At 45.1% G+C, this 26,506-nt stretch overlaps 1 protein-coding gene and 1 pseudogene across 1 annotated transcript in view; one reads left to right on the top strand and one right to left on the bottom strand.

Moving 5' to 3' along the window:
* Positions 1-1,045: 1,045 nt before the first annotated feature.
* Positions 1,046-26,506, bottom strand: part of Pde6a (phosphodiesterase 6A) — a 114,345-nt gene continuing 88,884 nt past the window's right edge. Inside the window, exons 18-22 of the mRNA XM_004664767.2 lie at positions 9,977-10,040; positions 9,626-9,700; positions 6,381-6,464; positions 3,401-3,548; positions 1,046-1,480 (exon numbers count right to left, since the gene is read on the bottom strand). Coding sequence (XP_004664824.1) covers positions 1,404-1,480; positions 3,401-3,548; positions 6,381-6,464; positions 9,626-9,700; positions 9,977-10,040 — 448 coding nt within the window. The 3' untranslated portion in view covers positions 1,046-1,403. The remainder of the gene's footprint in view (positions 1,481-3,400; positions 3,549-6,380; positions 6,465-9,625; positions 9,701-9,976; positions 10,041-26,506) is intronic.
* On the top strand, positions 22,232-24,979 carry LOC105944503 (annotated as a pseudogene).

The raw sequence follows: 26,506 nt of genomic DNA, 5'->3' as shown, positions 1-26,506 counted from the left end.
CTGGGGCTATTTAGCCAACCAATATAGCCCAACTGGACAGCTTCAGGCCAGTGAGGCACCCTGTCACAACAGAAGGCTTGGATGACGTTCCTGAGGGTAACACCAGAGAGTGTCCTCTGGCTTCTGCACACACACACACCCAACACACAAAAAGTATATGTTATACAAGCAAGCAAGCAAAAAGAAAAAAGTAAATTCAGTGGGTGAAACTTGTTTGTATTAGATTCAAGTAAACCAACTCCTAAAAACGTTTTTGGGTGATTATGGGGAAAGTTGATTCAGGACGAGGATCACAGTGAAATTCCCGCAAAAGCAGACTAACTGGACTCTGGGCAGCAGGGTTGAGTGAGAGGTGAGAGCCTAGAGTAACCAGTGGGGATCCCCAGGAAACCTGGACCTTGGATGGCTTTGCACAGTTGTCCCATGTTGGACACAATGGCCAGGTCTTTTCAGGTGGCTTAGATCAGTCCTTGGGTATAAATCCTCCTGGAAATGTAAATGAAAAAGCTGTCTCTTGTAATTCCAAGTCCTTTATTGAAGAAGGGGTGGACTTTGCGGCTCAACAGTGTCCACGACAGCTACATCTAAGGTGCTCTTCTCCATGTGACAGTATTAGGATCCCAAATACCCTTATTTCTGTGCAGGCATTTCCTGCCTCCCTTCTCAGAGGTAGGGTCATGCTGTGTAGAGATCAGACTTCCTTGGAACTCCTGATCCTCCTATCTCCCTCCTGAGTGCTGGGATTACAGTCGTGTGCCATCACCTCTGGAAAGACGTGGAATCCTTAACAAAGTGTGATTCCTTTAAAGATGTTGGCAGAACGAAATGGTATGTGTGGAAGTTGCTGTTCCACACTTTAGTGAAACTGGCATGGTAGTGCAAACCTATAAGCCCAGCACTAGGGAGTAGGGGTAGGATTGAGGGTTTGAGGTCAGCTTGAGCTATGTACTGACACCCTGTCACAAAAAAAAAAAAAGAAAGAAAGGGGGAAAATGGAAAATGTAAAAAGGATAAATGAAACAACCTTAAATATTCAAATCTGGGTGAGTCCATGGTTATTCAATATCCTCTCTACTATTGAAAATGGCTAAAAGCTTTTTTTAAACAAAACATTAAATGAAAGCATTATAAGAAAAGGTTCACAGCAAGCTGATAAATCTGGCAGTAAGTAAAAGTCTAATTGATGTCTATGAAATGTAGAATGCTTGGGTTTAACTCCATACACTGCAAGGCTAAAAGAAAACTGTTTGAAAAACCCCTCAGTGAGGTGCGTGCTGTATTTTCCACCAGCTCTCAACTTCCAAGTCTTTTGCTCTTCAAGCAGATGTAGCCGTTCCACTGGCCTAGGTGACTCTTCCTCCAGAGGGCAGCACCGTCTGCCATCAGCTCCCGGCGGCGGCGTGCTACTGGATGCAGCAGGATTTGGACGCGGGCCCTCCACCGGGGCCAGGATTCCCCCCGGGCTGGTTTCCTGCCGCTGCTGCAGTAAGACAGGGAAGAACCCAGCAGGTAAGAGGAGGCTACAGTATAATCCCTTAGTCCTGTTTGGACCAACCTCGAGGGCTTTCCGCAGCCAACAGAGCCACGTGTGCAGAGGACAAACCGGAGTTTTGCACCACTGAGAGAACCAAGTCCCTTCTCTAAGGGTGACAAATGGCAGACAACACGTGGCAGCAATGTCTGGGACATACCATGAGTGTTGGACACTGGCAGCTGGGGGAGAAAGTCCCTGTGCCACCTCAAGGTGGTGGTTGCCTCTTAACTCCAACCATTTGTCATGAAGAAATATGACTGGTATGGTCAGTCCTCCATATTTGAAAGCAAAAAGCTAGAAATCTGGATTTTTAAAATTTGGGATATCCCATCTCTAAAATATGGGGCAGCGAATTCACTTTTTTTTTTTTTTTTTGGTTTTGCGAGGTAGGGTCTCACTCTGGTCCAGGTTGACCTGGAATTAACTCTGTAGTCTCAGGGTGGCCTCGAACTCATGGTGATCCTCCTACCTCTGCCTCCTGAGTGCTGGGATTAAAGGCGTGCGCCACCACGCCCGGCTTGAATTCACTTTTTAAAAAACAGCTTTAGGTCTGTGGGGCAGAGAACTTGCCTAGCACGCACTAGGCCTGGATTCGATCCCCAGCACTGTTATTTTAAACAGGGAAAAATTGCAGGCCACAGGTTTACACAGACCTCTGCAAGCCCAAAAGATAGTTTAAGTAAATTAAAGAGACCCTTCTTCTTCTGTACACTTCACTCTCATTGGGAAACTAACATCTTTACATCTGTAGGGCCCAGGATGTATAGGATAACCCACTACTGTGCAAAGCATGACCACTGCCCGTGGTGGCCGCACTTGCACTCGAGGCCTGCCCAGAGCACAGCGAGGACCCACAGCTAAGCCCCACAGCTCAGAGGGACGCAGGAAGTCAGGCAGCATGGGGCAGTTCTATGAAGAACCAGAGTACGCAGCTAGACAAAGAAAGGAGTGGGAGGAGAGATGGTGTCGTGACTGGGTTTAGCTGGACAAACATCCTATTTAATCAACGCTTGGTAGAAAATTCAACAAGGAATCTTTTTTCTTTTACTAGTGTGTACTTTGGTTTCTTATAGGACTTGGCTTCTAGTCCCTGTTCCACCCTGACTTACTTCCTCTGCACACAGTCTCTCTCCCTCCCTCCCTCCCTCCCTCCCTCCCTCCCTCCCTCCCTCCCTCCCTCCCTCCCTCTCTCTCTCTCTCTCTCCCTCTCTCTCTCTCTCTCAGGAGAGACCAGGCTGGCCTTGCATTCAAAGCAATTCTCCTGCCTAAGCCTCTGCAAGGCAGGGATTATAGGCATGTATCTCTGTACGGGGCTCCACACAGCCCTGTGTACACATGGTCTTACTGTGGACCGGGTCAGGGCCCTAGCTCTGTTCTGCTCAGGGTAGTGTGGGAAGCCACAAAGGCGGGGACATCACTAATAGTTTTGCAAGTCAAACTCACTTTGAATTCAAGGGAGCTCTTTCTAACTGTGGGACTGAATGGGGTTGTGGTAGATAGAGGGCTCTCCACCACTGTACTTTGAAAGCAAAGGTTCATGATGGGCTGGATCAAATTCAAACAGTCTGAAGACCAGAAACGCAACTTCTACAGTTTCCTCCAATTGGGAATTCTAGGTTTTCTCCTGGGCCAAGGGATAGGAGTAAATGTCTTCAGTCTTGGAGTCAGAGTCTGCCCTCTGCTGGGTAGCAGTACTGAACATGGGTCTGTGGTGTCCCTCAGCCTCAATCTGGGGATCTGGGGACGAGGCTCTGGCTGTACTGACTGTGTGACTTGGCCATGATCTCAGAGCGGGGGCAGTAGTCCAGGCCCAGACCCATGCGTGCAGTACGTGTGCAGGGCCAGGGCTCCGCCCCCTCCGCCAACCTTGCTTGGCTGCCTGCTCCTTCTGTTTCTCCTCCTCAAGTGCCTTCATCTTGGCTTCATACTCGTCAGCTAGCGCCTTCCACTCCTTGCGGTTGTTAGTGATCCCGTCCAGCATTGGGGTGATCTCCTCATGGAAACGCGAGAATTCCTAAGGAGGGGAAAAGAAGGGAAGGAGAGAGGGTGATGGGGGGGAGAGAGAGAAAGAAGGGGGAGAAGGAAGAAGAGAAGAGCCTGTGGAGTGGGGTCTGCACCCCAGGACCTGGGCTCAAGGTGGGCCAGTCTGCCCAGCAGTGGACTGAGCTGCCCCGATATGCATGCTGACTCTGGGGATCCTCGCTTAGAGCCCCCCTCCCATGCACACACACAGCCCCTTCTTTCAGGATAAAGTGCAAACCCTTTACTGTGTGCATCCATACATCCCTTCCGCACCTGGAGTCCCCAGGCACTCCAGGTCTCACCTCATAAGTCTTTCTTTTGTGGGCTTCCCACAGCTGATCTCTGGGCTGGAACACTACCCTCTCCTTTCCTTGGGGCTCCCACTTCCTTACATGTTCTTGGGGATTCTTCTAATGCCCTAGGTAAACTGAGTCCTCATGGATTTCTTAAGGCATCTCTTAGGACATGTCATTTCACCATTGTATCCTTTGCCTGCCTCTTCCGGAAGCTGACACCTTAGCAAAACTGGCACTGTATTTTCCACCAGCAGACAATGCTGCCTCATTCCTTAGGATGGCCCTGGCTTGGCACAGGGTACGGGCAAGAAGATAGTTAGCAAATCTTCACTAGGGGAAATCAGGTTGCTGAAAAGAGTATTCATTTTCTCGTGTGTGTGTGTGGTGTGCATGCATATGTGTATGCATGTACACCTGTCTGTGCATGTGACAGCCAGAGGTCAATGTGAGATGTCTTCCTCAATTGCTCTGCACCTTACTTTTTGAGACAGAGTCTCTCACTGAGCTTACTGATTTGGCTGGGTTATCTAGCCAGCCAGCCTCAGGGAGCCACCTGTCTCCATCACCCTGCACTGGGATTGCAGGTGTGCATGACCATGGCCAGATTCTACATGGGGGCTGGGGATCTGAACTCAGGTCCTCATGCTTGCACAGCAAGCATTTTCCTGTCTGAGCAGCTCCCCAGCCCCAAGAGTTAAGACAGTGCCTTGAGCACATCTCATTACAAGTTTGTGAGGCAATTTATCTCCTTGGGTCTCCAGAGGCTCCTGTAAGGTGGAAACCAGGTTTGCCTCATCACTCCTGCATTGCAGGTGAGGAGGCCAAGATGCAGATGAATGGAGTACGTTTGTCCAGGTAAGAGCCACTGCAACAGAGGCCAGCCAGCGTCACCGGGCTCAGAGATGCCTGGGTTGGGTTTAGGCCCTACCACAAGCTGTGTGGCCTTGGGCCACTTGATGCCAAAGCTCACCTTCATCCAGAAGCTAGGACAAGAACAGCATCTACCAAAGGGTGGTTGCAGCGAGGCGGGAAAAGCACAGTCATCTTGACCAGAAACTTTACTTGGTCTGTTTAATGCCATAGGCGCACTGGAGCCCTGTGGGAGCACCGTACTTCCCCGCAGAGGAACTGCCGCTCACTCAGCGGAGAGCACTGCACCACTGCACCGGGTATCAGGAGTCTATCTCTAGTCCTGCCTAATTGATCATCCAGAGATTATGGCCTTTCACTTCTCGTCTCTGGCCTGTGTCCTCTTGTGTAATATGGACAAAAGAGAAACTAAAAGTGGAGCCGGAAGCCGGGCGTGGTGGCGCACGCCTTTAGTCCCAGCACTCAGGAGGCAGAGGAGGATCGCAGTGAGTTCAAGGTCACCCTGAGGCTACATAGTGAATCCAGGTCAGCCTGAGCTACAGTGAGACCCTACCTCGAAACACCAAAGCAAAAATAATATACTATAAAGAATTCTTGGCCAGTCATGGTGGTTTAACACCTTTAATCCCAGCACTCGGGAGGCAGAGGTAGGAGGATCACCATGAATTCAAGGCCACCCTGAGACTACATAGTGAATTCCAGGTCAGCCTGAGCTAGAGTGAGACCCTACCTCAAAAATAAATAAATAAATAAGTGGAACCAGGTGTAGTAGCTCAGGCCTTTAATCACAGCACTCAAAAGGCAAAGGTAGGGCTGGAGAGATGGCTTAGCGGTTAAGCGCTTGCCTGTGAAGCCTAAGGACCCCGGTTCGAGGCTCGGTTCCCCAGGTCCCACGTTAGCCAGATGCACAAGGGGGCGCACGCGTCTGGAGTTCGTTTGCAGAGGCTGGAAGCCCTGGTGCGCCCATTCTCTCTCTCTTCCTCTATCTGTCTTTCTCTCTGTGTCTGTCGCTCTCAAATAAATAAATAAATATTAAAAAAGAAAAAAAAAAGGCAAAGGTAGGAGGAATGCTATGAGTTTGAGGATAGCCTGGGCTACATATTGAGGTCCTGGCTCAAAAGAAATAAAAAAAGACAAAAAGAAAAATTAAAAATGGGAAGTGGGGCCTAGAGCCAGGCATGGTGGTGCAAACCTATTTTCCCAGCACTCTGGAGGCTAAGGCAAGAGGATCATGGATTGGAGGTCAGCCTGAGCTACACAGAAAATTTTACCCAGCCTTGGCTATGTAGCTAGACTTTGTCTCAAAATGAGGGGCTGTGACAGATAGTGAAGACTGATTTGGCAGCAACAAGTTCTCAAGAGGGGGAATGACCTTGAAGAAGAGCTCAACGAGGAATTTCAGATTCTGTTTTCACGATGACTTTGTGTCTGAAACCATGTTTAGTCATTTGTCTTGATTACTGAGCACCTTAGATGTGCCAGCTCTAGGCTTTGGCCTCGGATTCTGTCATTCTGCTCCCACAAGACCTGGCACCATTGGGCATGACAGCCATGTGCAAACTGTCACAAAACTTGCTAGGGTGTGTAATCCCTGCTGTCTTTGGGAGTCCCTCATTGACCAAAACTTCTATTTGGTACCCAGGAAGTCAGGGGCCTACCTTGTAGACAAAGGTGCAAACGAAGTCAATGAAGCCGACTTGAAGCTTGGGGAGCTCGTCTGCCTTATTTCTGTCCATCATGGGCTGTCATGGGAGGAAGAGCTACATGTTTGAGGAGCAAGAGGGATTCAACCAACTGATGAAGCATTCATGGTCATAAAAGAAAATAAGTCAGCCGGGCGTGGTGGCGCACGCCTTTAATCCCAGCACTCAGGAGGCAGAGGTAGGAGGATTGCTGTGAGTTCAAGGCCACCCTGGAGCTACAGAGTTAATTCCAGGTCAGCCTGGACCAGAGTGAGACCCTACCTTGAAAAACCAAAAAAAAAGAAAAAAAGAAAATAAGTCAGCTGGGCATGGTGGTGCATGCCTTTAATCCCAGCACTTGGGAGCGGAGGTAGGAGGATCTCCACAAGTTCAAGGCCACCCTGAGACCACATAGTGCATTCCAGGTCAGCCTGGGCTAGAGTGAGACTGTACCTTGAAAACACACACACACACACACACACACACACACAAAGTAAAAAGTTAAAAAAAGAAATTTTCTTGCTCTCGCAAAAAAATAAAATGAAAATGAAATAAATATTTTTTTAAAAAGGGGGGGCTGGAGGGGGCAGGAGAGATAGATTAGCAGTTAAGGCGTTTGCCTGTGAAGCCAAAGGACCCAGGTTTGTTTCCCCAGGACCCATGTAAGCCAAGGGGCACATGTGTCTGGAGTTCATTTGCAGTGGCTAGAGGCCCTGGCATGCCCATTCCCTCTCTATCTATCTCTCTTCTCTCAATCTCTCTCTGCTTACAAATAAATAAAATTAAGTAACAAAAACATTTTTTAAAAAAAGGGTTGGAAAGAGAGCTTAGCAGTAAGGCACTTGCCTGTGGAGCCTAAGGACCCATGTTCTACTCTCCAGAGCCCACATAAGCTAGATGCACAAAGGTGAGGCAAGCATAAGGTCACACATGCCCACTAAGGCCTTGGTGACCAATTCTCTCTCTCTCTAAATAATAAAAAATATTTAAAAAATAAATTCTTGGAAAGGAATTTGAAAAACTCTTAAAATAACCATGAATGCTATCATCTTTTAATATGAATTATATTTTCCATGAGAAAAATAAAAGTTAAAAAAAGACAGAAAAAGATTCAAGACCTAAACTAATCAGGCTTTCAGGTCTGACTAGCAATTTACAGAAAATAGGGGAGGAAAGGCAATAATGTGCAAAGGATGTAATTGACCAAATACACAATATAGGAAACTCAGCCCAACAAGACACTCACTGAGTTCACTAAACACATGGCATATTATAAAGAGAGAATGAAAGAAAAGAGAAAGAAAGGCCAGGAGCAGATGATGCTTAAAAGAGATTTAACAAACTGGGGCAGCATGTTCTGTGCTTGGGGCCAGTTCTAGGCAACTCAATAGACTTCTCAGTTTGAGAACATGAGCAGAGACTGGGAATGAAATGATATTAAAGCACCCTTGCTTATTTTGTGAGTTGGATGATGATGTTGTATGTACTTACTGTGTGTGTGTTCAAGTTCTGTATGTGTGTGTGTGTGTGTGTGTGTGTGTGTGTGTGTGTGTGTGGCTGCATGTGTGCCACAGTGCACTGCAGAGTCGGAGGGCAATGTCCGGACGTGGGTGTCAGTCCCTACCTTCCACCTTGTTTGCTTGGTGAACTCCAGACTAGCTGGCCTGCAAGCTTTGAGGTTCTCCTACCTCTGTTTTCCAATGCCATAAGCACATTAGGATTATAGGCCTATGTACCACTATCCAGCCTTTCTACCTAGTTTGTAATAAAACCTTGTCTCTTAGGGACTGGAGAGATGACTCAGCTGTTAAAGGTGCTTGCTTAGCTGGGTGTGGTGGCACATGCCTTTAGTCCCAGTACTAGGGGACGGAAGAGGTAGGAGGATCCCTGCAACTTCAAGGCCAGCCTGAGACTACACAGTCAATCACAGGTCAACCTGGGCTAGAGTGAGACCCTACCTCAAAAAAAACAAAAACAAGAAAAAGGAAAAGAAAGAAAGAAAGAAAAAGAGACAGAGAGAGATGGGTGAGATTACAAGTCCTTGGGGCTCTTGCTCATTTTCAGGATCCAAGCTGGTCTACAGCCCTCACCCTGGGCCTAAGCCTGATGTGGTGGCCCCTGAACCTTAGCATACCTTCATAGTTCAGCCCATCCCTGCTAGTGGTTTGTTCTTATTTATGACTTGAATGCAAAATGTCCTCCAGAGCCTCCTACTTAGTCTCCAGCTGGTTCAGGAGGTAGAGCCTTGCTGGAGGAGGTATGTTGCTGGGGGTGGGCCTTGGGCTTTAGCCCAGCCCACTGGGTATGAAGAACAACTTCATTCAGATGATCCTGCCCAGCTGCTAATATATGAAGATGCTTTCTTTCTTCACTTTGTTGAACCTTCCCTTTGAAGCTGTAAGCCGGAAATAAACCTTTTCTTCTCCCAGCTGCCGCCACTTCTGGTAGAGCACTTTATTCCAGCAATGCTATGATCACCATGTATCTTTTTTTCTAAATTAACTGATTGTTAATTATTTGTGATGGGAGAGAGAGTGTAGATACACCAGGGCCTCTTGCCACTGTAAAGGAACTCCATATGCATTGGCCACTTTTTTTGTTTGTTTTTGTTTTTCAAAGTAGGGTCTTGCTCTAGCCCAGGCTGACCTGGAATTAGTCTCAGGGTGGCCTTAAACTCATGGTGATCTTCCTACCTTTGCCTCCCAAGTGCTGGGATTAAAAATGTATGCCACCACGCCCAGCTATCCACTACTTTTTAACCCATCCTTTCCAAACCTGCTGCACCCCCAGGGCTCCAGGAGATAGCCTCTAACTGGTGCTACTACCTGTGGGAAGGCAGCTGACTGTCCCTGTCAAGTTAACTCCTCCTGTCCCCGCGGTCAATGATGTTCGTGAGGGACAAGCTTCTCCTTGCTGGCCCACACGCTCAGCACAGGGCTAGGGAGAATGGGATAGCTCTGCGCCACTGGAAAGGCAAGAACTATGTGTTTTGGGTCCAGTCAAACTCTGTGTAGCTAAGTGAGCTGAGGACCCTCAAACTGTCAGAAGGGCTTATGATTACAACTAGAGTGACCGCTACTGCCCCCTCCCAATCTGTTCTCAAGGAATGCAGTTGAGGGTGGTCAGAGTACCACTATTAGGTAGGGTCACACATCCCTATGTCTGTGGTCACACCTCTGGGTGAGGATGAGACCACATGCATGACACCCCTGTCTACTCACAATGGGATTCTGTTGCAGCACTGTGCGCTCCAGGTCTCCTTGCTCCCAGAATTCAGCAGCCACCAGCAGAGCTACCTGCAACAGATGGACTCCATCAAACATGCACACACTCACGCACGGAGACATACCAAAGTCCCAACGCCAATCTTCCTGCCCCTATTCCCACCCTACTTGGGTTTCCAACTCAGCCAAAAAGATGAACCCATTCCTGCCTTGCCACACCGCTAGTCACTACTGGCCAGACTGGTCTCCATGTCTTGGCCAAATGGGTGGAGCTGGGCTGAGAGTCCAGCCTTGATACCTGTGGTCAGCAGTGCTGTCCCCTCCTCTTGGAATGGGAAGACGTCATACCTTGCTCTGTACCTCCCAGGGCTTGGTGATGGCGGAGAGGTCACAGGCGGTCATCATCATGGCCCTGGATACAGAGGACGCTTTCTATCAGCCCAGAGGCACAGAAAGCTGCATATACTGACTCTCGTCTGCCTCACTTCCCCACTGTACCTGCGGTTTGCTGTCAGGTTGAATCCTGCCTCTGGAGTGTCAGAGCTTTGACGTTGAGTCATTAAACCCTCTCTAGGCCTGCATTTCCCTGTCCACAATGATCATAATGGTGCTTCTCTCACAGAACAGACACAAGATTCAAGGAGATAATGTATGCAAAAATCTTCATGTAATGCTGAGCGTGGTGGCGTACACCTTAATCCCAGCACTGAGGAGGCAGAGGGAGGAGGATCGCTGTGAGTTCAATGCCACCCTGAGACTACATAGTGAATTCCAGATCAGCCTGTTCTACAGTGAGGCCCTACCTCAAAAAACAAAAAATAAAAAAATAAATCTTCATGTAGTGTCCAGACATAGTATGTGTCCAGTAAACATGCATTGGGTTTCTATTGTCTACCAGACACTATTCTAGACATTATGTAACCAATTTCATTTAAATCTCATCCCATGTTCAGAGTCCCTTTTCTCTTATTTAGTGCATAGTAATGTATTTCAACTTCCTTCTCATTATTGTTCCCTACCCAAAAAACCTTTCACACATTTTTTCTCTAGTTGCCCCTACCATGACCTTGTTTTTTTTAGATTTTTAAGGTAGGATCTCACTCTACTCCAGGCTGACCTTAAATTCACCATGTAGTCTCAGTGTGGCTTTGAACTCATGGCAATCCTCCTACCTTCCAAGTGCTGGGGTTAAAGGTGTGCACCACCACGCCTGGCCCAACCATGAACTTTTAAAGATATGTTTGGAGGGTCACAAGCCATTGTAACTACTGAAATCTCTGGCCCTCCTCTTCCTCAGGAGACACCTTCGGCTCCCTTGGAGTACACAGGACTCTGCTGCAAATGAATGGTGCAGACGGCAGCATTGCCAGTATGTAAGGAGGGGCTGTGCATGAGAACCAGCAGAAGGGAAGGGAAGGAAGAATGGCTTCAGAGTTTGCTCTCAAAGCAGTTTAACCCAGGCACTCCTACACAGGTAGGTACGATAAAAAGGTAGGGACAAGGATGTAGAACCAGAGCAAAAGGTGGAAGTGTAGGAATTTCAGCAGACACTTCACAGATGGTCCTCCAGGGCAGACTAGAGAGAAGTCTCGGTGTGTCAAGAGCTTGCTGAACAAACCTGAACCTGACCTTGGATCCCTGGCCCCAACATAAATGCCAGTATGGTGGTGTATACCTGCAATCCTAGCACTTGGGGACAGAAACAGGAGACTCCTTGGTCACTGGCCAACTCTTCTTGTCAAATTGATGAGCTCTAGGTTCAGTGAGAGACCCTGCCTCAGAGAATAAGCTTGAGAGCAATCAAGTAGACACTCATCACCTACCTCTGGCCTCCACACACATCCACCCACATACATACATGTCCCCATACATATGAGTGCATACACACACCACATACACATGGAAAAAAGCCCATGCTGAGGGTGTACATGCTGGGATACACAAGGGGAAGCAATTGAAGGTTTAAGCAGGGCCGCCTCCTCAAAGCTGTGCTGCAGGGAAGAGCTGACAGCAGAGAGGGAGGGGCTGGCCTAGAGCTATGGCTGCAGGAGGCCCGGCTCGCTCTGGTTTAGACTCAACAAGGGGAGTGGTAAGGGAGGCAGAGCTTGAACCTCATCTACTTGGGTGATTTTATAAGCTCTATCTGGGACATTTTATAGAAGCTGGGCTGGGACGCTGCACGAGTCATTCATAAAATATTAACTAGTTTAAATAAAACCTTTAGTTCTATAAACCCTCAAAATGCATATAATTCTTTTAAGTGGATCACTTTTCAGAATACAGCCATTTCCTAGAAACACCTTTATACTTTATAATAAGTGCAGAATACATGTCCTAGGTTTAATGTCAAGTGTTGTGGACACGTGACCCTTATTAGCCAGTACATTAGAGAAATAAATCCTTAGTTGTGCATACTAAAGCCAGAGTTCCCTGGCACCTGTTATTGTGCCCATGTTCGATCCAAAGGTGTGGCCAGGAGATCACAGGGCGTTTGCTTTACTGAGCTGAAGGATCACATGGAAACAATCCTGGAGGCTGGGGAAACACACCCAAGTGCTTGATAGTAGAGACTTGGTGTGTGCATGGGCCAGGAGAAGGACATGTAGGCCCAGAAAATCCAAGGCCTTATTTATGCCTTAAAGATGATGCATTACATTCTCTTCATTACCACCCTAGTTGTGCACTGGGTCCCAGGTGCTGCTCCAGGTATGGGAGATCCAGAGAGGTGTATACAGAGCTCACAGTCACCCAAGGAGCACAGAGAAAAACAATCTCATCACAAGGCTAAGTGAGATAGCAAGCACAAGGTACCAAAGTGAAAAGGAAAGGGAGGCCCAAAGGTTACGGGAGAGTAACTGGCTCTACTTGGGACATCTAAGACGTTACAGTATAGCAGGACTTTGAGGGGTGCATAGGCACTCTCTGGTGTGCCTCTAAACTTTCCCCTTTGGGAAAAGCTGTGTTTCCCCAAACTTATATGTTGAAGCCCTAAGCTCAGTATGATTGTATTAGGAAGTAGGGCCTTTCCAAGGTCATTAGTTTTGGGTGAGGTTGTGATACATCTGTTAACCTGGTAGAGGGAACACCGGGCACAAAAATCCTGGTGAAAGGAAGTCTGGCATTCAGAAAGATGGCAAGTGGGAGAACTGGTGGGAACCCAGGTTAGAAGCAGGCCAAGACCATGTGAGCCTGGGCCCCTGGGCCAGCGACAAGTTTGCATCTTGAAGGCAATAGGAAAAGCCATGAGGATTTGAAGAGAAGGGTGAAGTGGTCAGATTTGCATTTTGCAGAGACCACTAGTTTTGGGGTGACAGTGGAGCATAGTGAGGTGCTAAGGAGGAAGCCAGTACAGGGAATAGACAAGAGATGGAGGAAGTGATAAGGAAAAGAGTCAGGGAGTCACAGCCCTTCAAAAGTGAACTCAGGGTATGAGGAGGAAAGTGGGGGAGGAGAGGGAATTATGATGGTTTATTGTCTGTAATTACAGAAGCTGTCAATAAAAACGTTTAAAATAAAAGTAAACTCGGGTTGGAGAAATGGCTCTGCAGTTAAGCCTAATAACTTTGGCTTCATTCCCCAGTACCCACATAAAGCCAGATGCACAAAGTGCCACATGCATTTGGAGTTCTTTTGCAGGGGCTAGAGGCCCTGGCATGACCATTCTGTCTGCCTTCTCTCTCTCTCTCTCTCTCTCTCTCTCTCTCTCTCTCTCTCTCTCTCTCCTTGCAGATAAATAAGTAAATGAAAATATGTGTGTGTGTGTGTATGTTTTTTTTGGTTTTTCAAGGTAGGGTTTCACTCTAGCCCAGGCTGACCTGGACTTCACTATGTAGTCTCAGAGTGGCCTCGAACTCATGGTGATCCTCCTACTTCTGCCTCCTGAGTGTTGGGATTAAAGGCATGTGCCACCACGCCTAGCATAAAATATTTCTGTAAAAAGTACACTCAGTGAGGCCTAGAGGTAGAACAGACATGAAACAGGAGGAAGAGGGAGGCCTGGCGATGGAAGAGAGAGAAAGTGGGTATGGACACAAGGGGAAGGAAAGTCAGGAAGATCTGTGGGCTCAGAAACCCAAACCTTATCCTCTTGGTAGGCCAGAGTCACCAAGAGAGGTACAGTTAAGTAACTGCATTCAGTGCTTCGGAATGAGACCCAGCTGAATCCTGTCTGCCATCTTCTCCCAATTTGCTATGTCCAGAGTAAGGTGCCTAAGGTCACTTAGCCTCGTCTGTAAAATGAAACAAGCAGCCTGGGTTGGAGCCTATGAAATTCTGATGTCATGGATGAAGGTGAACTTCAGTGGTTTCATGTGGCCTGACGTAATACATAGTCAGGAGCACTCGTTTCAACTTGTCCTCACTTTATCAAGTTACCATTTAGTAGGGTGGCTGGGGTGGAGAGTTCAGCTTGCTTCAGCTTCAGGGAAGTTCAGCCGTTTTCTCTGTGTCCATCCCCAAGGCCAACGCATCTTGAACTCAGCTGTGAGGTCCACTGGCCTTCTTCCTGCCCTCTAGCCAACTTCCACAAAAATGCATTGTGACCTCCGGTCACCCAAGCCCTGCAGGTCTTCTCTCAAATCCCCTCTGGAAGTCCTTGAAGCAGCCTCAGGGTGCACTGGGTGTTTGGAGAGGGCTAGTGTGTCCCACAAATGCCTGTGTGTCACTAAGTCTTTGTCTCTCAGATGCTCACTCTCATCCTTTGTAAAATAGGCCAAGAGTTGGGAAACCATCCAGGTGTGGTGGCACAGACCTTTAATCCCAACACTCAGGAAGCTGAGATAAGAGGATCATCATGAGTTCAAGGCCAGCCTGGGCTATAGAGTGAGATCCAGGTTAGCCTGGGCTATAATGAGACCCTGCCTCAAAACACACATAAAAGAAAGAAAGAAAGAAAGAAAGAAAGAAAGAAAGAAAGAAAGAAAGAAAGAAAGAAAGAAAGAAAGAACGGAAGGAAGGAAGGAAGGAAGGAAGGAAGGAAGGAAGGAAGGAAGGAAGGAAGGAAGGAAGGAAGGAAGGGAGAAAGAAAAAAAGCAGAGTTGTGAGGTTTTGTTTGTTTGTTTATTTTCTGCAAAGGGCCAAGCAGTGAACATTTTCACTTTTACAAAAGACAGGTTCTCTATTGCATCTCTTTATTTTAGTCTGACTTAATAAGCAGAGTGGTGGAGTTAGTCATTCAGCAGAATGCCAAAGGCTCACCATACTTTTGGAGACCCTTGAAAATGCCTGAATTTTAATTTCTCTTGAAATCAGAGCTGAGGGCTGGAGAGATGGCTTAGCGGTTAAGGTTCTTGCCTGCAAAGCCTGAGGACCCATGTTTGACTCTCAAGATCATACATAAGCCAGACGCGCAAGTGGCACATGCATCTGGAGTTCAACTGCAGTGGCTGGAGGCCCTGGCATGCCAATTTTCTCTCTCTCATGCATGGTGGTGCAAGCCTTTAATTAATCCCAGCACTCAGGAAGCTGAAGTATAAGGATTATGTGAGTTTGAGGCCAACCTGAGACTGCATAATGTAGTAAATTCTAGGTTATCCAGGTCTAGAGTGAGACCCTACCTTGAAAAATAGACAGAGAGAGAAAGAGAACGAACTAGGGCCTTGGTGGTAGCTATCAGTAAAATGCTTGCCATGAAGGCATGAGGACCTGAGTTCGATCTCCGGCATTTGATCTTCAGCACCCACATAGAAAAGCTGGGTGTGGTGATTCACACCTGCAATTCCAGCAGTGGTGAGGCCAAGAAAGTAGGGTCCTTGGGACTTGATGAACTCTGTGTTCGACAGAGACCTTGTCTCAAAAAGTAAGGGGCAGAGCAACCAAGGAAGATAGCCAATGTCACCTCTGGCCTCCACATACTCACATGGACACATGGATGTGTACACACATACACACACATCCAAAGTAAACAAAATGTATAGGCGCTGGAGAGAGGTTTAGCAGTTAAGGTACTTGCTGTCAAAGCCAAAGGCCCCAGGTTCAACTCCCCAGTACCCAGAAATGCAAGGTGGTGCATGTGTGGAGTTTGCAGTGGCTAGAGGTCTTGCACGTCCACTCTATATCTTTCTCTTTCTCTGTGTCTCTTAAATAAATAAATAAATAAATAAATAAATAAATAAATAAATAAATAAAATATGTTTTGAAATTACAGAGAATGAAAGCTGAAATTGAGACATAAAGGGCTTGGGGAGGCGTGGGAAGAGTTAGTGGCTCTAGAGTTAACAAGTAGGGATCATAAACAAGAGCCAGAAAGGGATCTAGCGCAAGTGATTTGGCTCAGGACATGGCAAGGATTAGGTGTGGGCCTCGGATCACAGGAGTCATCCATAAGCACACTAAGACAATCAGAGCACCGGAAGAGAGTACTAGGGGTTCCTTATGTTGGATTGAAATTCTCAAGACTGCGGGATCTCAGAAATAAGCGTTTGTAGAGCATTACAGAAAAAGAAAGGGCCAGGTCCTGGGACAGGAGACTGCAGCTACAGCAGCCAGGCTGGGGCATGTTGGATGTCCAGTGCACCAGCTTTCCATAAGCTTTGGGAACATGCCTGGCTTACAGATAAGATGGGCTGGTAGATCTGGGGTAGGGGTAACCTATATGGAGAAGTACTTGTCATGTCTCAGCTGACTGGGGTCATAAGCAAAATATGATGGTGTATTGTGTGTGGTTGTCCTCATAGACTTTCCTTCTTTTTGTTTTGTTTTGTTTTGTTTTCTGCTTTTCAAAGCAGGTCTCGCTCTAGTCCAGGCTGACCTGGAATTCACTGTAATCTCAAGCTGGCCTCAAACTCACAGTGATCCTCTTATTTCTGCCTCCTGAGTAGTGCCACCACACCCATCTCTCCTCCTACAGTTTACAGACAGGTTTCAACATACATTTAGGGATGTGGACTCAAATTTTGTTTGCTTTTTGTTGGTTTGACAAGACTGTTCAGTAAATAGTTCTTTTATTATCTGTCCTCTCCTCTATCCCTCACCCCTACCTGCCTTGAAATTAAATTTAGGACATCTCAGAATATTTCTTTATTACAATTTAATTCCAATACTCAGCACCTGAAATTAGCATTGACCCCACAGATTTAAGGATTCTACCTCACAGGGCTGCCCTCATTTCAAAGCCAGCTATGAGTGTTGTGCCCTAAATTCTGCGTCTTTCTCGGTTAGCTACCAAGTATAGGGGATCCTTACAACTCCTCTTCAGGCTCAGTAATTTGTGGGATTAGCTCACATAACTCAGGGAAACATTGCTTACACTTCCCAGTTTATTACCAAGCACACAACTGAAGGACAACCAGATAAAAGAGACACATAAAGCCAGGCATGTGGCATACACCTTTAATCCCAGCACTCAAGAGGCAGAGGTTGGAGGTTCTCTATGAGTTGGAGGCCAGTCTGGGACTACATAGTGAACTCCAGGTTAGCCTGGACTACAGCAGACCCTAACTCAGAAAAAAAAACAAAAAACAAAAAAAAAAACGTGCATGCTTCCACGGCTCCAGGAGGGTGTGCGCAGTCTTGTGTTTCAGGCTTCCATGCCCTCTTCAGACACACCAGCCTCCCAGCACCTCCATGTGCTCAGCAGCCCAGAGAGTTTTGAAACCTCTGCTTGGAAGTTTTGATGAATGTTTTATCCCATAGGCAGGATAGATTAAACTATTAGCCACTGGTGACTAACTCAATCTCTAGCCCCTTCCTGGAGGACAGAAATTGGCACTAAAGCCCCAAGGGTGCAACTGCCTCGCTCTACCCAGGGGAGAAGCAGTTGTAATTCAACAACTAATGGCTAAAGGAGTCACGGTGATTCTCAGCCAGGGAGGCCTGGATCTTTGCCATCATCGGAAAGCTTTCTTTTTTTTTTTTTTTTTTGGAGGTAGGGTCTCACTCTAGTCCAAGCTGACCTGGAATTCACTACATAGTTTCAGGGTGACTTTGAACTCACGGTGATCCTCCTACCTCTGCCTCCGAGTGCTGGGATTAAAGGCGTCATGCTCGGCCTGAAAGCATTTTTTGATCAACACAGCTGGGGAGGAGGGGCTGCTACTGACTCCTGGCAGGTAAAGCCCAGGGATGCTGTTAAGCAGTCTATATTGTACAGGGCAACCTCACAACAAAGTTAATCAGCCCAAGTTGTCAGTTGCTGCCAAGGTTGCAAAACCCTACTTTGTAGGTCTCAGCAGTTTTTATGGACAATCTACTTAAATAGTTGTGAAAATTGATGACTTTCTTTTTTTTTCACAATTTTTATTAACATTTTCCATGATTATAAAAAATATCCTATGGTAATACCCTCCCTCCCCCCACCGCACTTTCCCCTTTGACATTCCATTCTCCATCATATTACCTCCCATCTCAATCACTGTACTTACATATATACAATATCAACCTATTAAGTACCCTCCTCCCTTCCTTTCTCTTCCCTTGATAACTTTCTTATATAACTAAAACTATTTCATTATAGGTTTAAGTATCTGCAAAGGATCTAGTTTGTAGCACATTATAAATATAAACAGCAAAAGATAATATATTACAATATAGCATAAATTCAAAGTAATTAAATAGCATAGTAATTTTTTCACTTCTATAAATATTTTTGTTGAGGCAGCCCAACAGACTGGCTTTTTTTTTTTTTTTTAAATGAGAGAGAGAAAATTGGCATGCCAGGGCCTCCACCCACTGCAAATGGACTCCGATACATGCACCACTTTGTGCATCTGGATTTATGTAGGTATAGGGGAATTGTACTCAAGTCATTAGGCTCTGCAGACAAGTGCCTTAACAACTGAGCCATCTCTCCATCCCTAAATATTTTTATTTATCTATTTGCAAGCAGAGAGAGAAGAGAAACAAAGAAAATGGGCATGCCAGGGCCTCCAGCCACTGCAAATGAACTCTAGATACATGCAGCATTTTGTGCATCTAGTTTTACGTGGGTACTGGGTAATCCAACTCGGGTTGTTAGGCAAGTGCCTTAACTGCTGAGCCATCTCACCAGCCCAGAATAATAATTTGATACCACTAAAAAGCCCATCATCTAGGGCTGGTGGAATGGCTTAGTGGTTAAGTTATTTGCTTACAAAGCCAAAGGACTCAGGTTTGATTTCCCAGGACCTGTGTTAGCCGGATGCACAGGGTGACACATGTGTCTAGAGTTTGTTTGCAGTGGCTGGAGGCTCTGGTGTACCCATTCTCTCTCTCTCTTTCTTTCTGTCAAATAAATAAATAAATAAATAAAAATTTAAAAATATATTTTTTAAAAGCCCATCATAAGCTGGGCATGGTGGCACATGCCTTTAATCTCAACACTCGGGAGGCAGAGGTAGGAGGATCACCATGAGTTCAAGAGCCCCCTAGGGCTACATAGTGAGTTCCAGATCAGCCTGAGCTAGAGTGAGACCCTACCTCGAAAACCCGAAAGAAAAAAAAAAGAGAAAGAAAGAAAATATAAGTCACTGAATGAGTATTTCTTATTGCTAGGCTGAGATAAAATCAATCCCTATTTTCTGTCCATTTTTTATTTTTATAAATGCAAGTACTCAAAACCCTAGAAATGGAAGTGTGGTTACAACAGTGTCACTCACTTCTTGGATGTCCTGTGACTCAGTTGTTGAAAACCCTACTGTGATGACTGTGCTGAGTGACCTAGCAGCAACAGTCCAGTTAGACTCTCCTTCCATTTTGTTGAAAGTCAGCACTAGAATCTTACTTCTCCCATTTCTGGGAATCATGCCACGAAGACAGAAGAAAGACTTCTCACAGGACTCTTAATTACACCTCTGATATTTTCTCAGAAGCACTTGTGTTGGCTCAAGATGCTGCATTAGTTAAATTTAAACATTATTAATTTTAATATATCTTTCCAGTGTTATGCTTTTTATAAAATGCTTTTATCTTAAAATAATCTTCAATTATGTTCTCATCCAAACTTTGAAGCTATAGATTTAACTCACTAGTTTATGAAAATGTTTGCCACATAACATCACTGGAAATGCCAGCTTGTACTGTCTGCTGAAGTAGCCAAATCAGGCTTACTTCCCTCAGAAAGAGTCTTACTGGCAAGTTTTCAGTAAGTAAACATATTAGAATACATCCTAATGACACCCAACTAATCTAGTATTTATACTTTTTTCCTTTTATTTTTAATTCTAAGAAAGGGAGAGGTAGATAGATAATATGGGATGGATGGATGGTTGGATAACAGGAGACAGACAGACAATGCTATGGCTTGGATCTTGAATGTACTCCTAAGACCCCTGTGTTGAAGGCTTAGTTTCTAACCTGCCACGCCAACTCCAGTGGAGTCTGCGTAACCTGTTCACCAGGCCGAGGCGAAAGCTTCAAGGAAGAAAGCCTCCTGGAAGGACGTGCATTCTCCAGGCTTGTAGTGCCTTGTGCTGCTCTCTAATAGCTGTTTTCTTCATTACTACTGTTCTGTCCCTGACACATGACAGCGGCATGATGTTCTTTCACAATTTAGTAAAAATTAGATATGGAACAGTTTCCAAAAAATTGAGTCACCTGATGGTGTGGCGCTTCCTCCAGAGACCCCACTGTTGTTTCAAGCCATAGTCAGAATTCCGAGGACCTGAACCAGTCGATGAACCATCACCTTATACAGGAGTGTATAGGAATGGGGATACACTAGTAAACAATGGTGGGAAGCATGTTTCTTGGTAATCTTTAGCTTTTGTGGACTTGCTAGGTCGAGGCCACCTTGGTGCTTGCTTACGAAAGCACAGAGAAAGCATTAGGAAACAACTGGGATCCAATTATGAGAAGGCAGGCTTTGATACCCCTACATTTTTATGGCATGGTTCAAGGAAGAAAATATATTAGAGTTATGAAGTCATCCTGTTAGAACTTTGTTAAAAATACTTGATGCTTGAAGCAGGCTATTCATAGAAATTGTACCTCATGAATAAACAAAGGCTAAGCTTATGCAGCCAGAATTGTATATAACTTGATGCTCTACTTCAGTAAGATACACTCAGATACGTTAACCTTGTGTGTGTGTGTGTTTGTCACTTAGCTGACTCCTTGCCCACCTCCCAAGGCCCTGTTTTCCCTTGGACTGGTGGTCCCAGCTTTGCCAGTCCATGGCACTAACCCATGGCACTATTGGCATTTGGTAGAATCTTTGAGAGACAGGACTTAGTGGAAAAAACTTAGGTCTGTGGAAGTGTCCCCTTAGAAGAGATATTTGTACTCTTGTCTCTCCTCTTCCTTTCTCTTTTTTTCTTGGCTGTCATGAAGTGAGTTGGCCTCCTCTACACACTTAATGCCACCATGATATCCTGTGTAGCTACAGGCCCAAAGAAATAGGGCCAGGTGACCATGAACTGAAGCCTCTAGCACTGCAAGACAAATCAAACTTTTCCTCCTTTTTAAATTTATTTTGAGAGTGCGAAAGAGAATGAGTGCGCCAGGGCCTTCAGCCACTGTGAACAAACTCCAGATGCGTGTGCCCCTTTGTGCACGTGTGACATTGTGGGCTTGTGTCACTGTGCATCTGGCTTATGTGGGACCTGGAGATTTGAACATGAGTTCTTAGGCTTTGCAGGCAAGTGCCTTAACTGCTAAGCCATCTGTCCAGCCCCTTTCCTCCTTTTAACTTGATTAAGTTGTCACAGTGACAGAAAGCTGTCTAGCATAGCCAGACAGACAAACAGAAAGATAAACAGGAAGATTGCTAGGAGATAGATGATAGATAGATAGATAGATAGATAGATAGATAGATAGATAGATAGATAGATAATAGATAGATGATAGATAGACATGTATAAAAGCAGAAGCTGCTTGAGGGTGAAAATCAATAGTACAGTCTTTGGGTTGGAGAGATGGCTCATAGGTTATAGGCACATTGTTTGCAAAGCCTTGTGGCTGGGTTCAATTCCCCAGTTAAAGCCAGACACACAGTGACACATGCATCTGGAGTTTGTTTGCAGTGGCACGAGGTCCCAGTGCACCCATACTCATTCTCTCTCTCCTTGAAAATAATAATTTTTTTCCAAATAGTAGAGTCCGAAGCAGCTTTGCCTATGACCTGCTACAGGCTTCTGTGGTAGCGGCCTGGCAACGGAGCCCTCACTGGGAACAGAGAATGAGATGGAGAGTGGAGAAGGCTTGGCCACAGAGGAGTGTGCGCCTCCATGGAGGAGTTCACCATTTTGAAAATCATTAGCTATGGTGCTTTTGGTAAGGTGTACCTGGGACAGAAAGGTGGCAAGTTGTATGAAGTGAGGGGTGTTCAAAAAACAGACATGATCAGTAAAAATAGGACTCATCAGGTTCAAGTTGAGAGAGACACTTTGGCACTAAGCAAAAGTCCTTTTGTTGTCCATTTGTATCACTCACTGCACTCAGTGAGAAGCAGCATCTACTTGGGATTTGAAGCCAGACAACATGCTTATTTCTTTTTAAATCTTTATTTATATATATTTATTTGAGAGAGAGGCAGATGGAGAGAGAATGGGTTCACCAGGACTTCCAGCCACTGAAAATGAACTCCAGATGCATATGCCACCTTGTGCATCTGGCTTATGTGGCTTCTGGGAATTAAGCCTCAAACTGGGGTCCTTAGGCTTCACAGGCAAGCGCTTAACCACTAATCCATCTCTCCAGCCCAATATGCCTATTTCTAATGAAGATCATACCAAGCTGACTGATTTTGGCTTTTCCAAAGTTACTTTGAATAGAGAGATCGATATGTTGGCTATCCTTATCACATCCTTGATTGCTAAACCTAAACAAGGACCCCAGGACAAGCACTTTCATTAGTTCTTTGAGATTTTTTTTTATACCTGTTGCAGAAAAAGATCAAGACTCTTCAGGCATCCTTTCAACCCATCAGTCTGAGCCACAGATTTCTCAAGGATTAACCTGTCCCATGTCTATAGATCAAAAGGACCCTGCCTATTCTAGCAAACTACTGCAATTGTGTGGATATATATATGAAATATTTGCATGCAATTCAGAAGTGCTAGCAAAATGTCTAACTTCTAACCTACTCCAGTCTAGGAAAAGACTGTTTACATCTACTGCCAGTAGTCAGTCCCACCCCCTTGTATGAAGTATGGAATCAGAATGCCATGGCAGTCCCACATGGGAAAAGGATTGCCAGGAAGTGATGAGGCATCAGGTTCTATACTGAGTTAGAATGCAGTTGAAATGTTAGGTGCAAAATCTACAAATGGCATTGAGACCAAAAGTTTCCACAAGAAGGATCTTGAATTAGTCCTTTCTCCCATTCATGACAGCAGTGCCATTCCTGACGGTGGAAGCTTTTATGTAAACCTTACTAAGAAATGCTTCTCTGAGGAACTTTCTTGGGAAGCAAGAGAAGTGGGTATAAACAGTGAAAACCTGGCTATTGACATAAGCCAGTCTGGTTCCCGTCAGTCAGATCCATGGACTGTGAACTCTAGTGATGTGTCTGAAGAACACATGGGGCAAAGAAACTTAAAAAGAAACTTCCAGTTGTTGGGCTCAGTCCCTGTCAGGATATTATACAACATAAGAACTATATCCAAGAATAAAAGCAGAACAATGAAATGATCCATTCCTATACAAATCAAAATACAGGCATGACTAATGAAGTCCAAAATCTTAAGCTGTAAATGTACAGACGTCATCAGAATGACTGCCAATAAGGAGAATATTGTCCATTATCTTACAGAGAAACAAAGACCAGAAAAATTACATATACCAATGATAGCAAAAAGCCTGTTGTCTGAGCTGGATGAAGATTGTGAAATGACTAGTAAAATGAACTGTCTTGGTTCTCATCTTGTTTGCTCTGACAAAGATAGAGCTCCTAAGATACTTTATATGGATTCAGATTTGTCTCTCTCTGGGATTTACAGAATGGAAAGCTCATTAGCAAGACAGCCCTTTGATCAGATAAAAGCATCTTTTGAAGAATCACATGTTGAAGGATCAAATAATGAAACAAGTATTTTATTACCAAACTGCCAAGAAAATTCCCTACTCAAAGATGATTGGCACTGTGCTTTTCAAGACTTTAACCAAATGTTAGCTCCTCCAAAGATGGTGAAAACATTAACCCTTTCAAAGAGAAATGCTGTAGCTTTTCACACTTTTGGCAGTCATATTAATGCATCCACTAACTCCGCTCCATCCAAAATGAGCATTGCTTCTTTAGAGACGATAGACATTCCATGTTCTCATCCCATGGCTGTAAGCCTGATGCAGAAAGGAATAGCCTGTATACCACATCATCCAAATCAGGTCAAGACAGGAACTTCATACCAAAGAGTGTAAGGTAGTTTGAATAGATGGCCCCCAATATATTCAATGTTTTTTTTTTTAATTTTTTTTTTTGTTCATTTTTTATTTTTTTTATTTGAGAGCGACAGACATAGAGAGACAGATAGAGGGAGAGAGAGAGAATGGGCGCGCCAGGGCTTCCAGCCACTGCAAACGAACTCCAGACGCGTGCGCCCCCTTGTGCATCTAGCTAACGTGGGACCTGGGGAACTGAGCCTCGAACCGGGGTCCTTAGGCTTCACAGGCAAGCGCTTAACCACTAAGCCATCTCTCCAGCCCTATATTCAATGTTCTATTAGCTTGTAGTTTGGATCTGCAGCCACCTGGCTGGAGGCAGTGTCACTGGGAAGAACTTAAGGTGTGGTGGTGGATTTGAAATTCCAATCTAAAGATAGGCAAAGTGTGCCTAGCTGGAGTTCCTGAATTGTGCTATGCTGTGTGGCTTTTTGGCTTGTGCTTCTCTCTCTTCTTGGACCAGTGAAGGCAGGCCAGCGTCTTCTGCCATTATGGAACTTCCCCTGGATCTGTAAGCTTAATAAATATCCCTTCCTCCATAACTGTGCCTGGTCTAGAAGTTCATCTCAGCAAACCTGAAGCTGTCTGCCACAGAGTATAAGAAGAGAGGCAGCTCCAGTGGATGATGGGAGAATTCTAGGAACCTCATACTACCTGGCACCTGAGCTCTTAATGGACACAGCTCACAGTCCTGTAGCAGACTGGACACTCAGAGTCTGCTTGTTTGAATTTCTGACAGGAATCCTCCCTTTCAATGGTGAAACACCACACCAAGTATTCCAGAATATTCTAGACAGAGATATCCCTTGTCCAGAAGGTGAAGAAAAGCCATTTGATAATGCTCAAAGTGCAATGAGACTACTTTGAACCATTGCTAGTAAGAAGAGAGCTGGAATGAAAGCACAGAAGCATCATCCTCTCTTCAGTGACAAGCACTGGGGACATCTGCAGCATGGAGCCATGCCTTTTATACCCCAGCCCGACAACAAAACAGACATGTCCTACTTTGAAGCCAGGAATAATGCTCAGCACCTAACCATATATGGATTTAGTCTGTAACAGGCAAAGGTGCCTTTCCTCAAACTCTGAACTATAGAATAACCTTAAGTTATTTGTTCCTTACTGCTAGACAGATCTAAAGGGCATAAAAATCATTATTTTACCTGTGCCAATGTATGCAGCAGCTTTTACAGAGTTAAAATGCTATAAGGAATATAATCAGTAATTTATCTTAATCATAAAACTGTATATAAATCTTCAAAGCTTTTCTCATCTTATTTATTCGTAGCACTTTATGAGGATTAAAGTTTTAGTAAAGTAGAATGACACTATTACTATAGATAGAGAATGGGTCACAAGCATATCTGTTGATTTCTATCTACCATTCAATCTGGTCTTAAAATAATCTTTAAAATGTACTGTTTCATCTGAATTTAATTTACTTGCACACAATTATCTGTGAAACTGGTTTCAAGGGCATTCATTTAAGACAAGAAATGTAACCTCAAAAATATATCTGAGGCTGGTATTACACCTATAACCCTTACACTTGGGAAGCAAAAGCAAGAGGATGGCTTCAAGTTCAAGGCCAGCCTGGTGTATGTATTGAGATGCAGGTCAACCAGGACCACATAGTAAGATCTCAGAAAAAAAGAAAAAAGAAAAAAGCCGTGCATGGTAGCACATGCCTTTAATCCTAGCAATCAGGAGGCAGAAGTAGAAGAGTCACTGTGAATTCAAGGCCAGCTTGAGATTACATAGTGAATTGTAGTTCAGCCTGGGTTAGAGTGAGACCTACCTCAAAAAAAAAAAAAGAAAAGAAAAGAAAAGAAAAAAACTACATCGCCTGCCTCTGTCTCTACAATTCCTGTTTGTTTAAACAGTGCTCAGTATGAGTTACTCTGAGTAACTTTAACAGCCTGTTCAGTAATAGAAAATGTCATGTTTTAGATCTTATCGTTTTCAGAGACAGACATAATAGTAATAATAATTTACTTTTGCTTAATGAATAAAGCTGTAACAAGTAGACTGTCAACATCATCCTTTTCAAAGTATACGTACTAAGATTCAAGCTCACAGGCCATGTCTTAAATTGATTAAGGCTTTCAGCATGTTCTTAAAAGAGCAAAGTTCAGGCTTGTATGTATTATTGTTAAGTGTTCTGTTGATAGAGTAATTTATTAAATACCTTTTGCACTCTCAGCTAGAAGCCTCCTCCTTGCTGACTAGCTGTCAGGATTGCAGAAAGAGCCATGCAGCCTGCTGGGGGGAGAAGAGTCATCAACGGTCTTAACCAGCAGTGGACTCTCAAGTGCTATGGCTGGTCAGGCAGGCCAAATGTACCAACTAATACAATGGGAGCGTGTCTGTTATGGGGAAACCAGCTGCTCTCTGGCTGGACCGGAGGCTGGCTCCACGGAGGGATTGCTGCCTGGCACTGATCGCTTATGAAAAGCCTGTGTTGGGGAGTTCATAAGCCCTAGAGGGGAACTACTACTGTTGTCTGGCTAAATGGATAAATAATGCCCTTCAAACTGCCCTCTAAATACTTACAGTTTTGCCCATATATTAGTGCTACTCTCACTT

The sequence above is a fragment of the Jaculus jaculus genome, chromosome 13 (assembly GCF_020740685.1).
Source record: "Jaculus jaculus isolate mJacJac1 chromosome 13, mJacJac1.mat.Y.cur, whole genome shotgun sequence".
Lineage (NCBI taxonomy): Eukaryota > Metazoa > Chordata > Mammalia > Rodentia > Dipodidae > Jaculus > Jaculus jaculus.
Note: the sequence above shows the minus strand (reverse complement) of the source record. Positions and strands in the feature narration are given on the sequence as shown.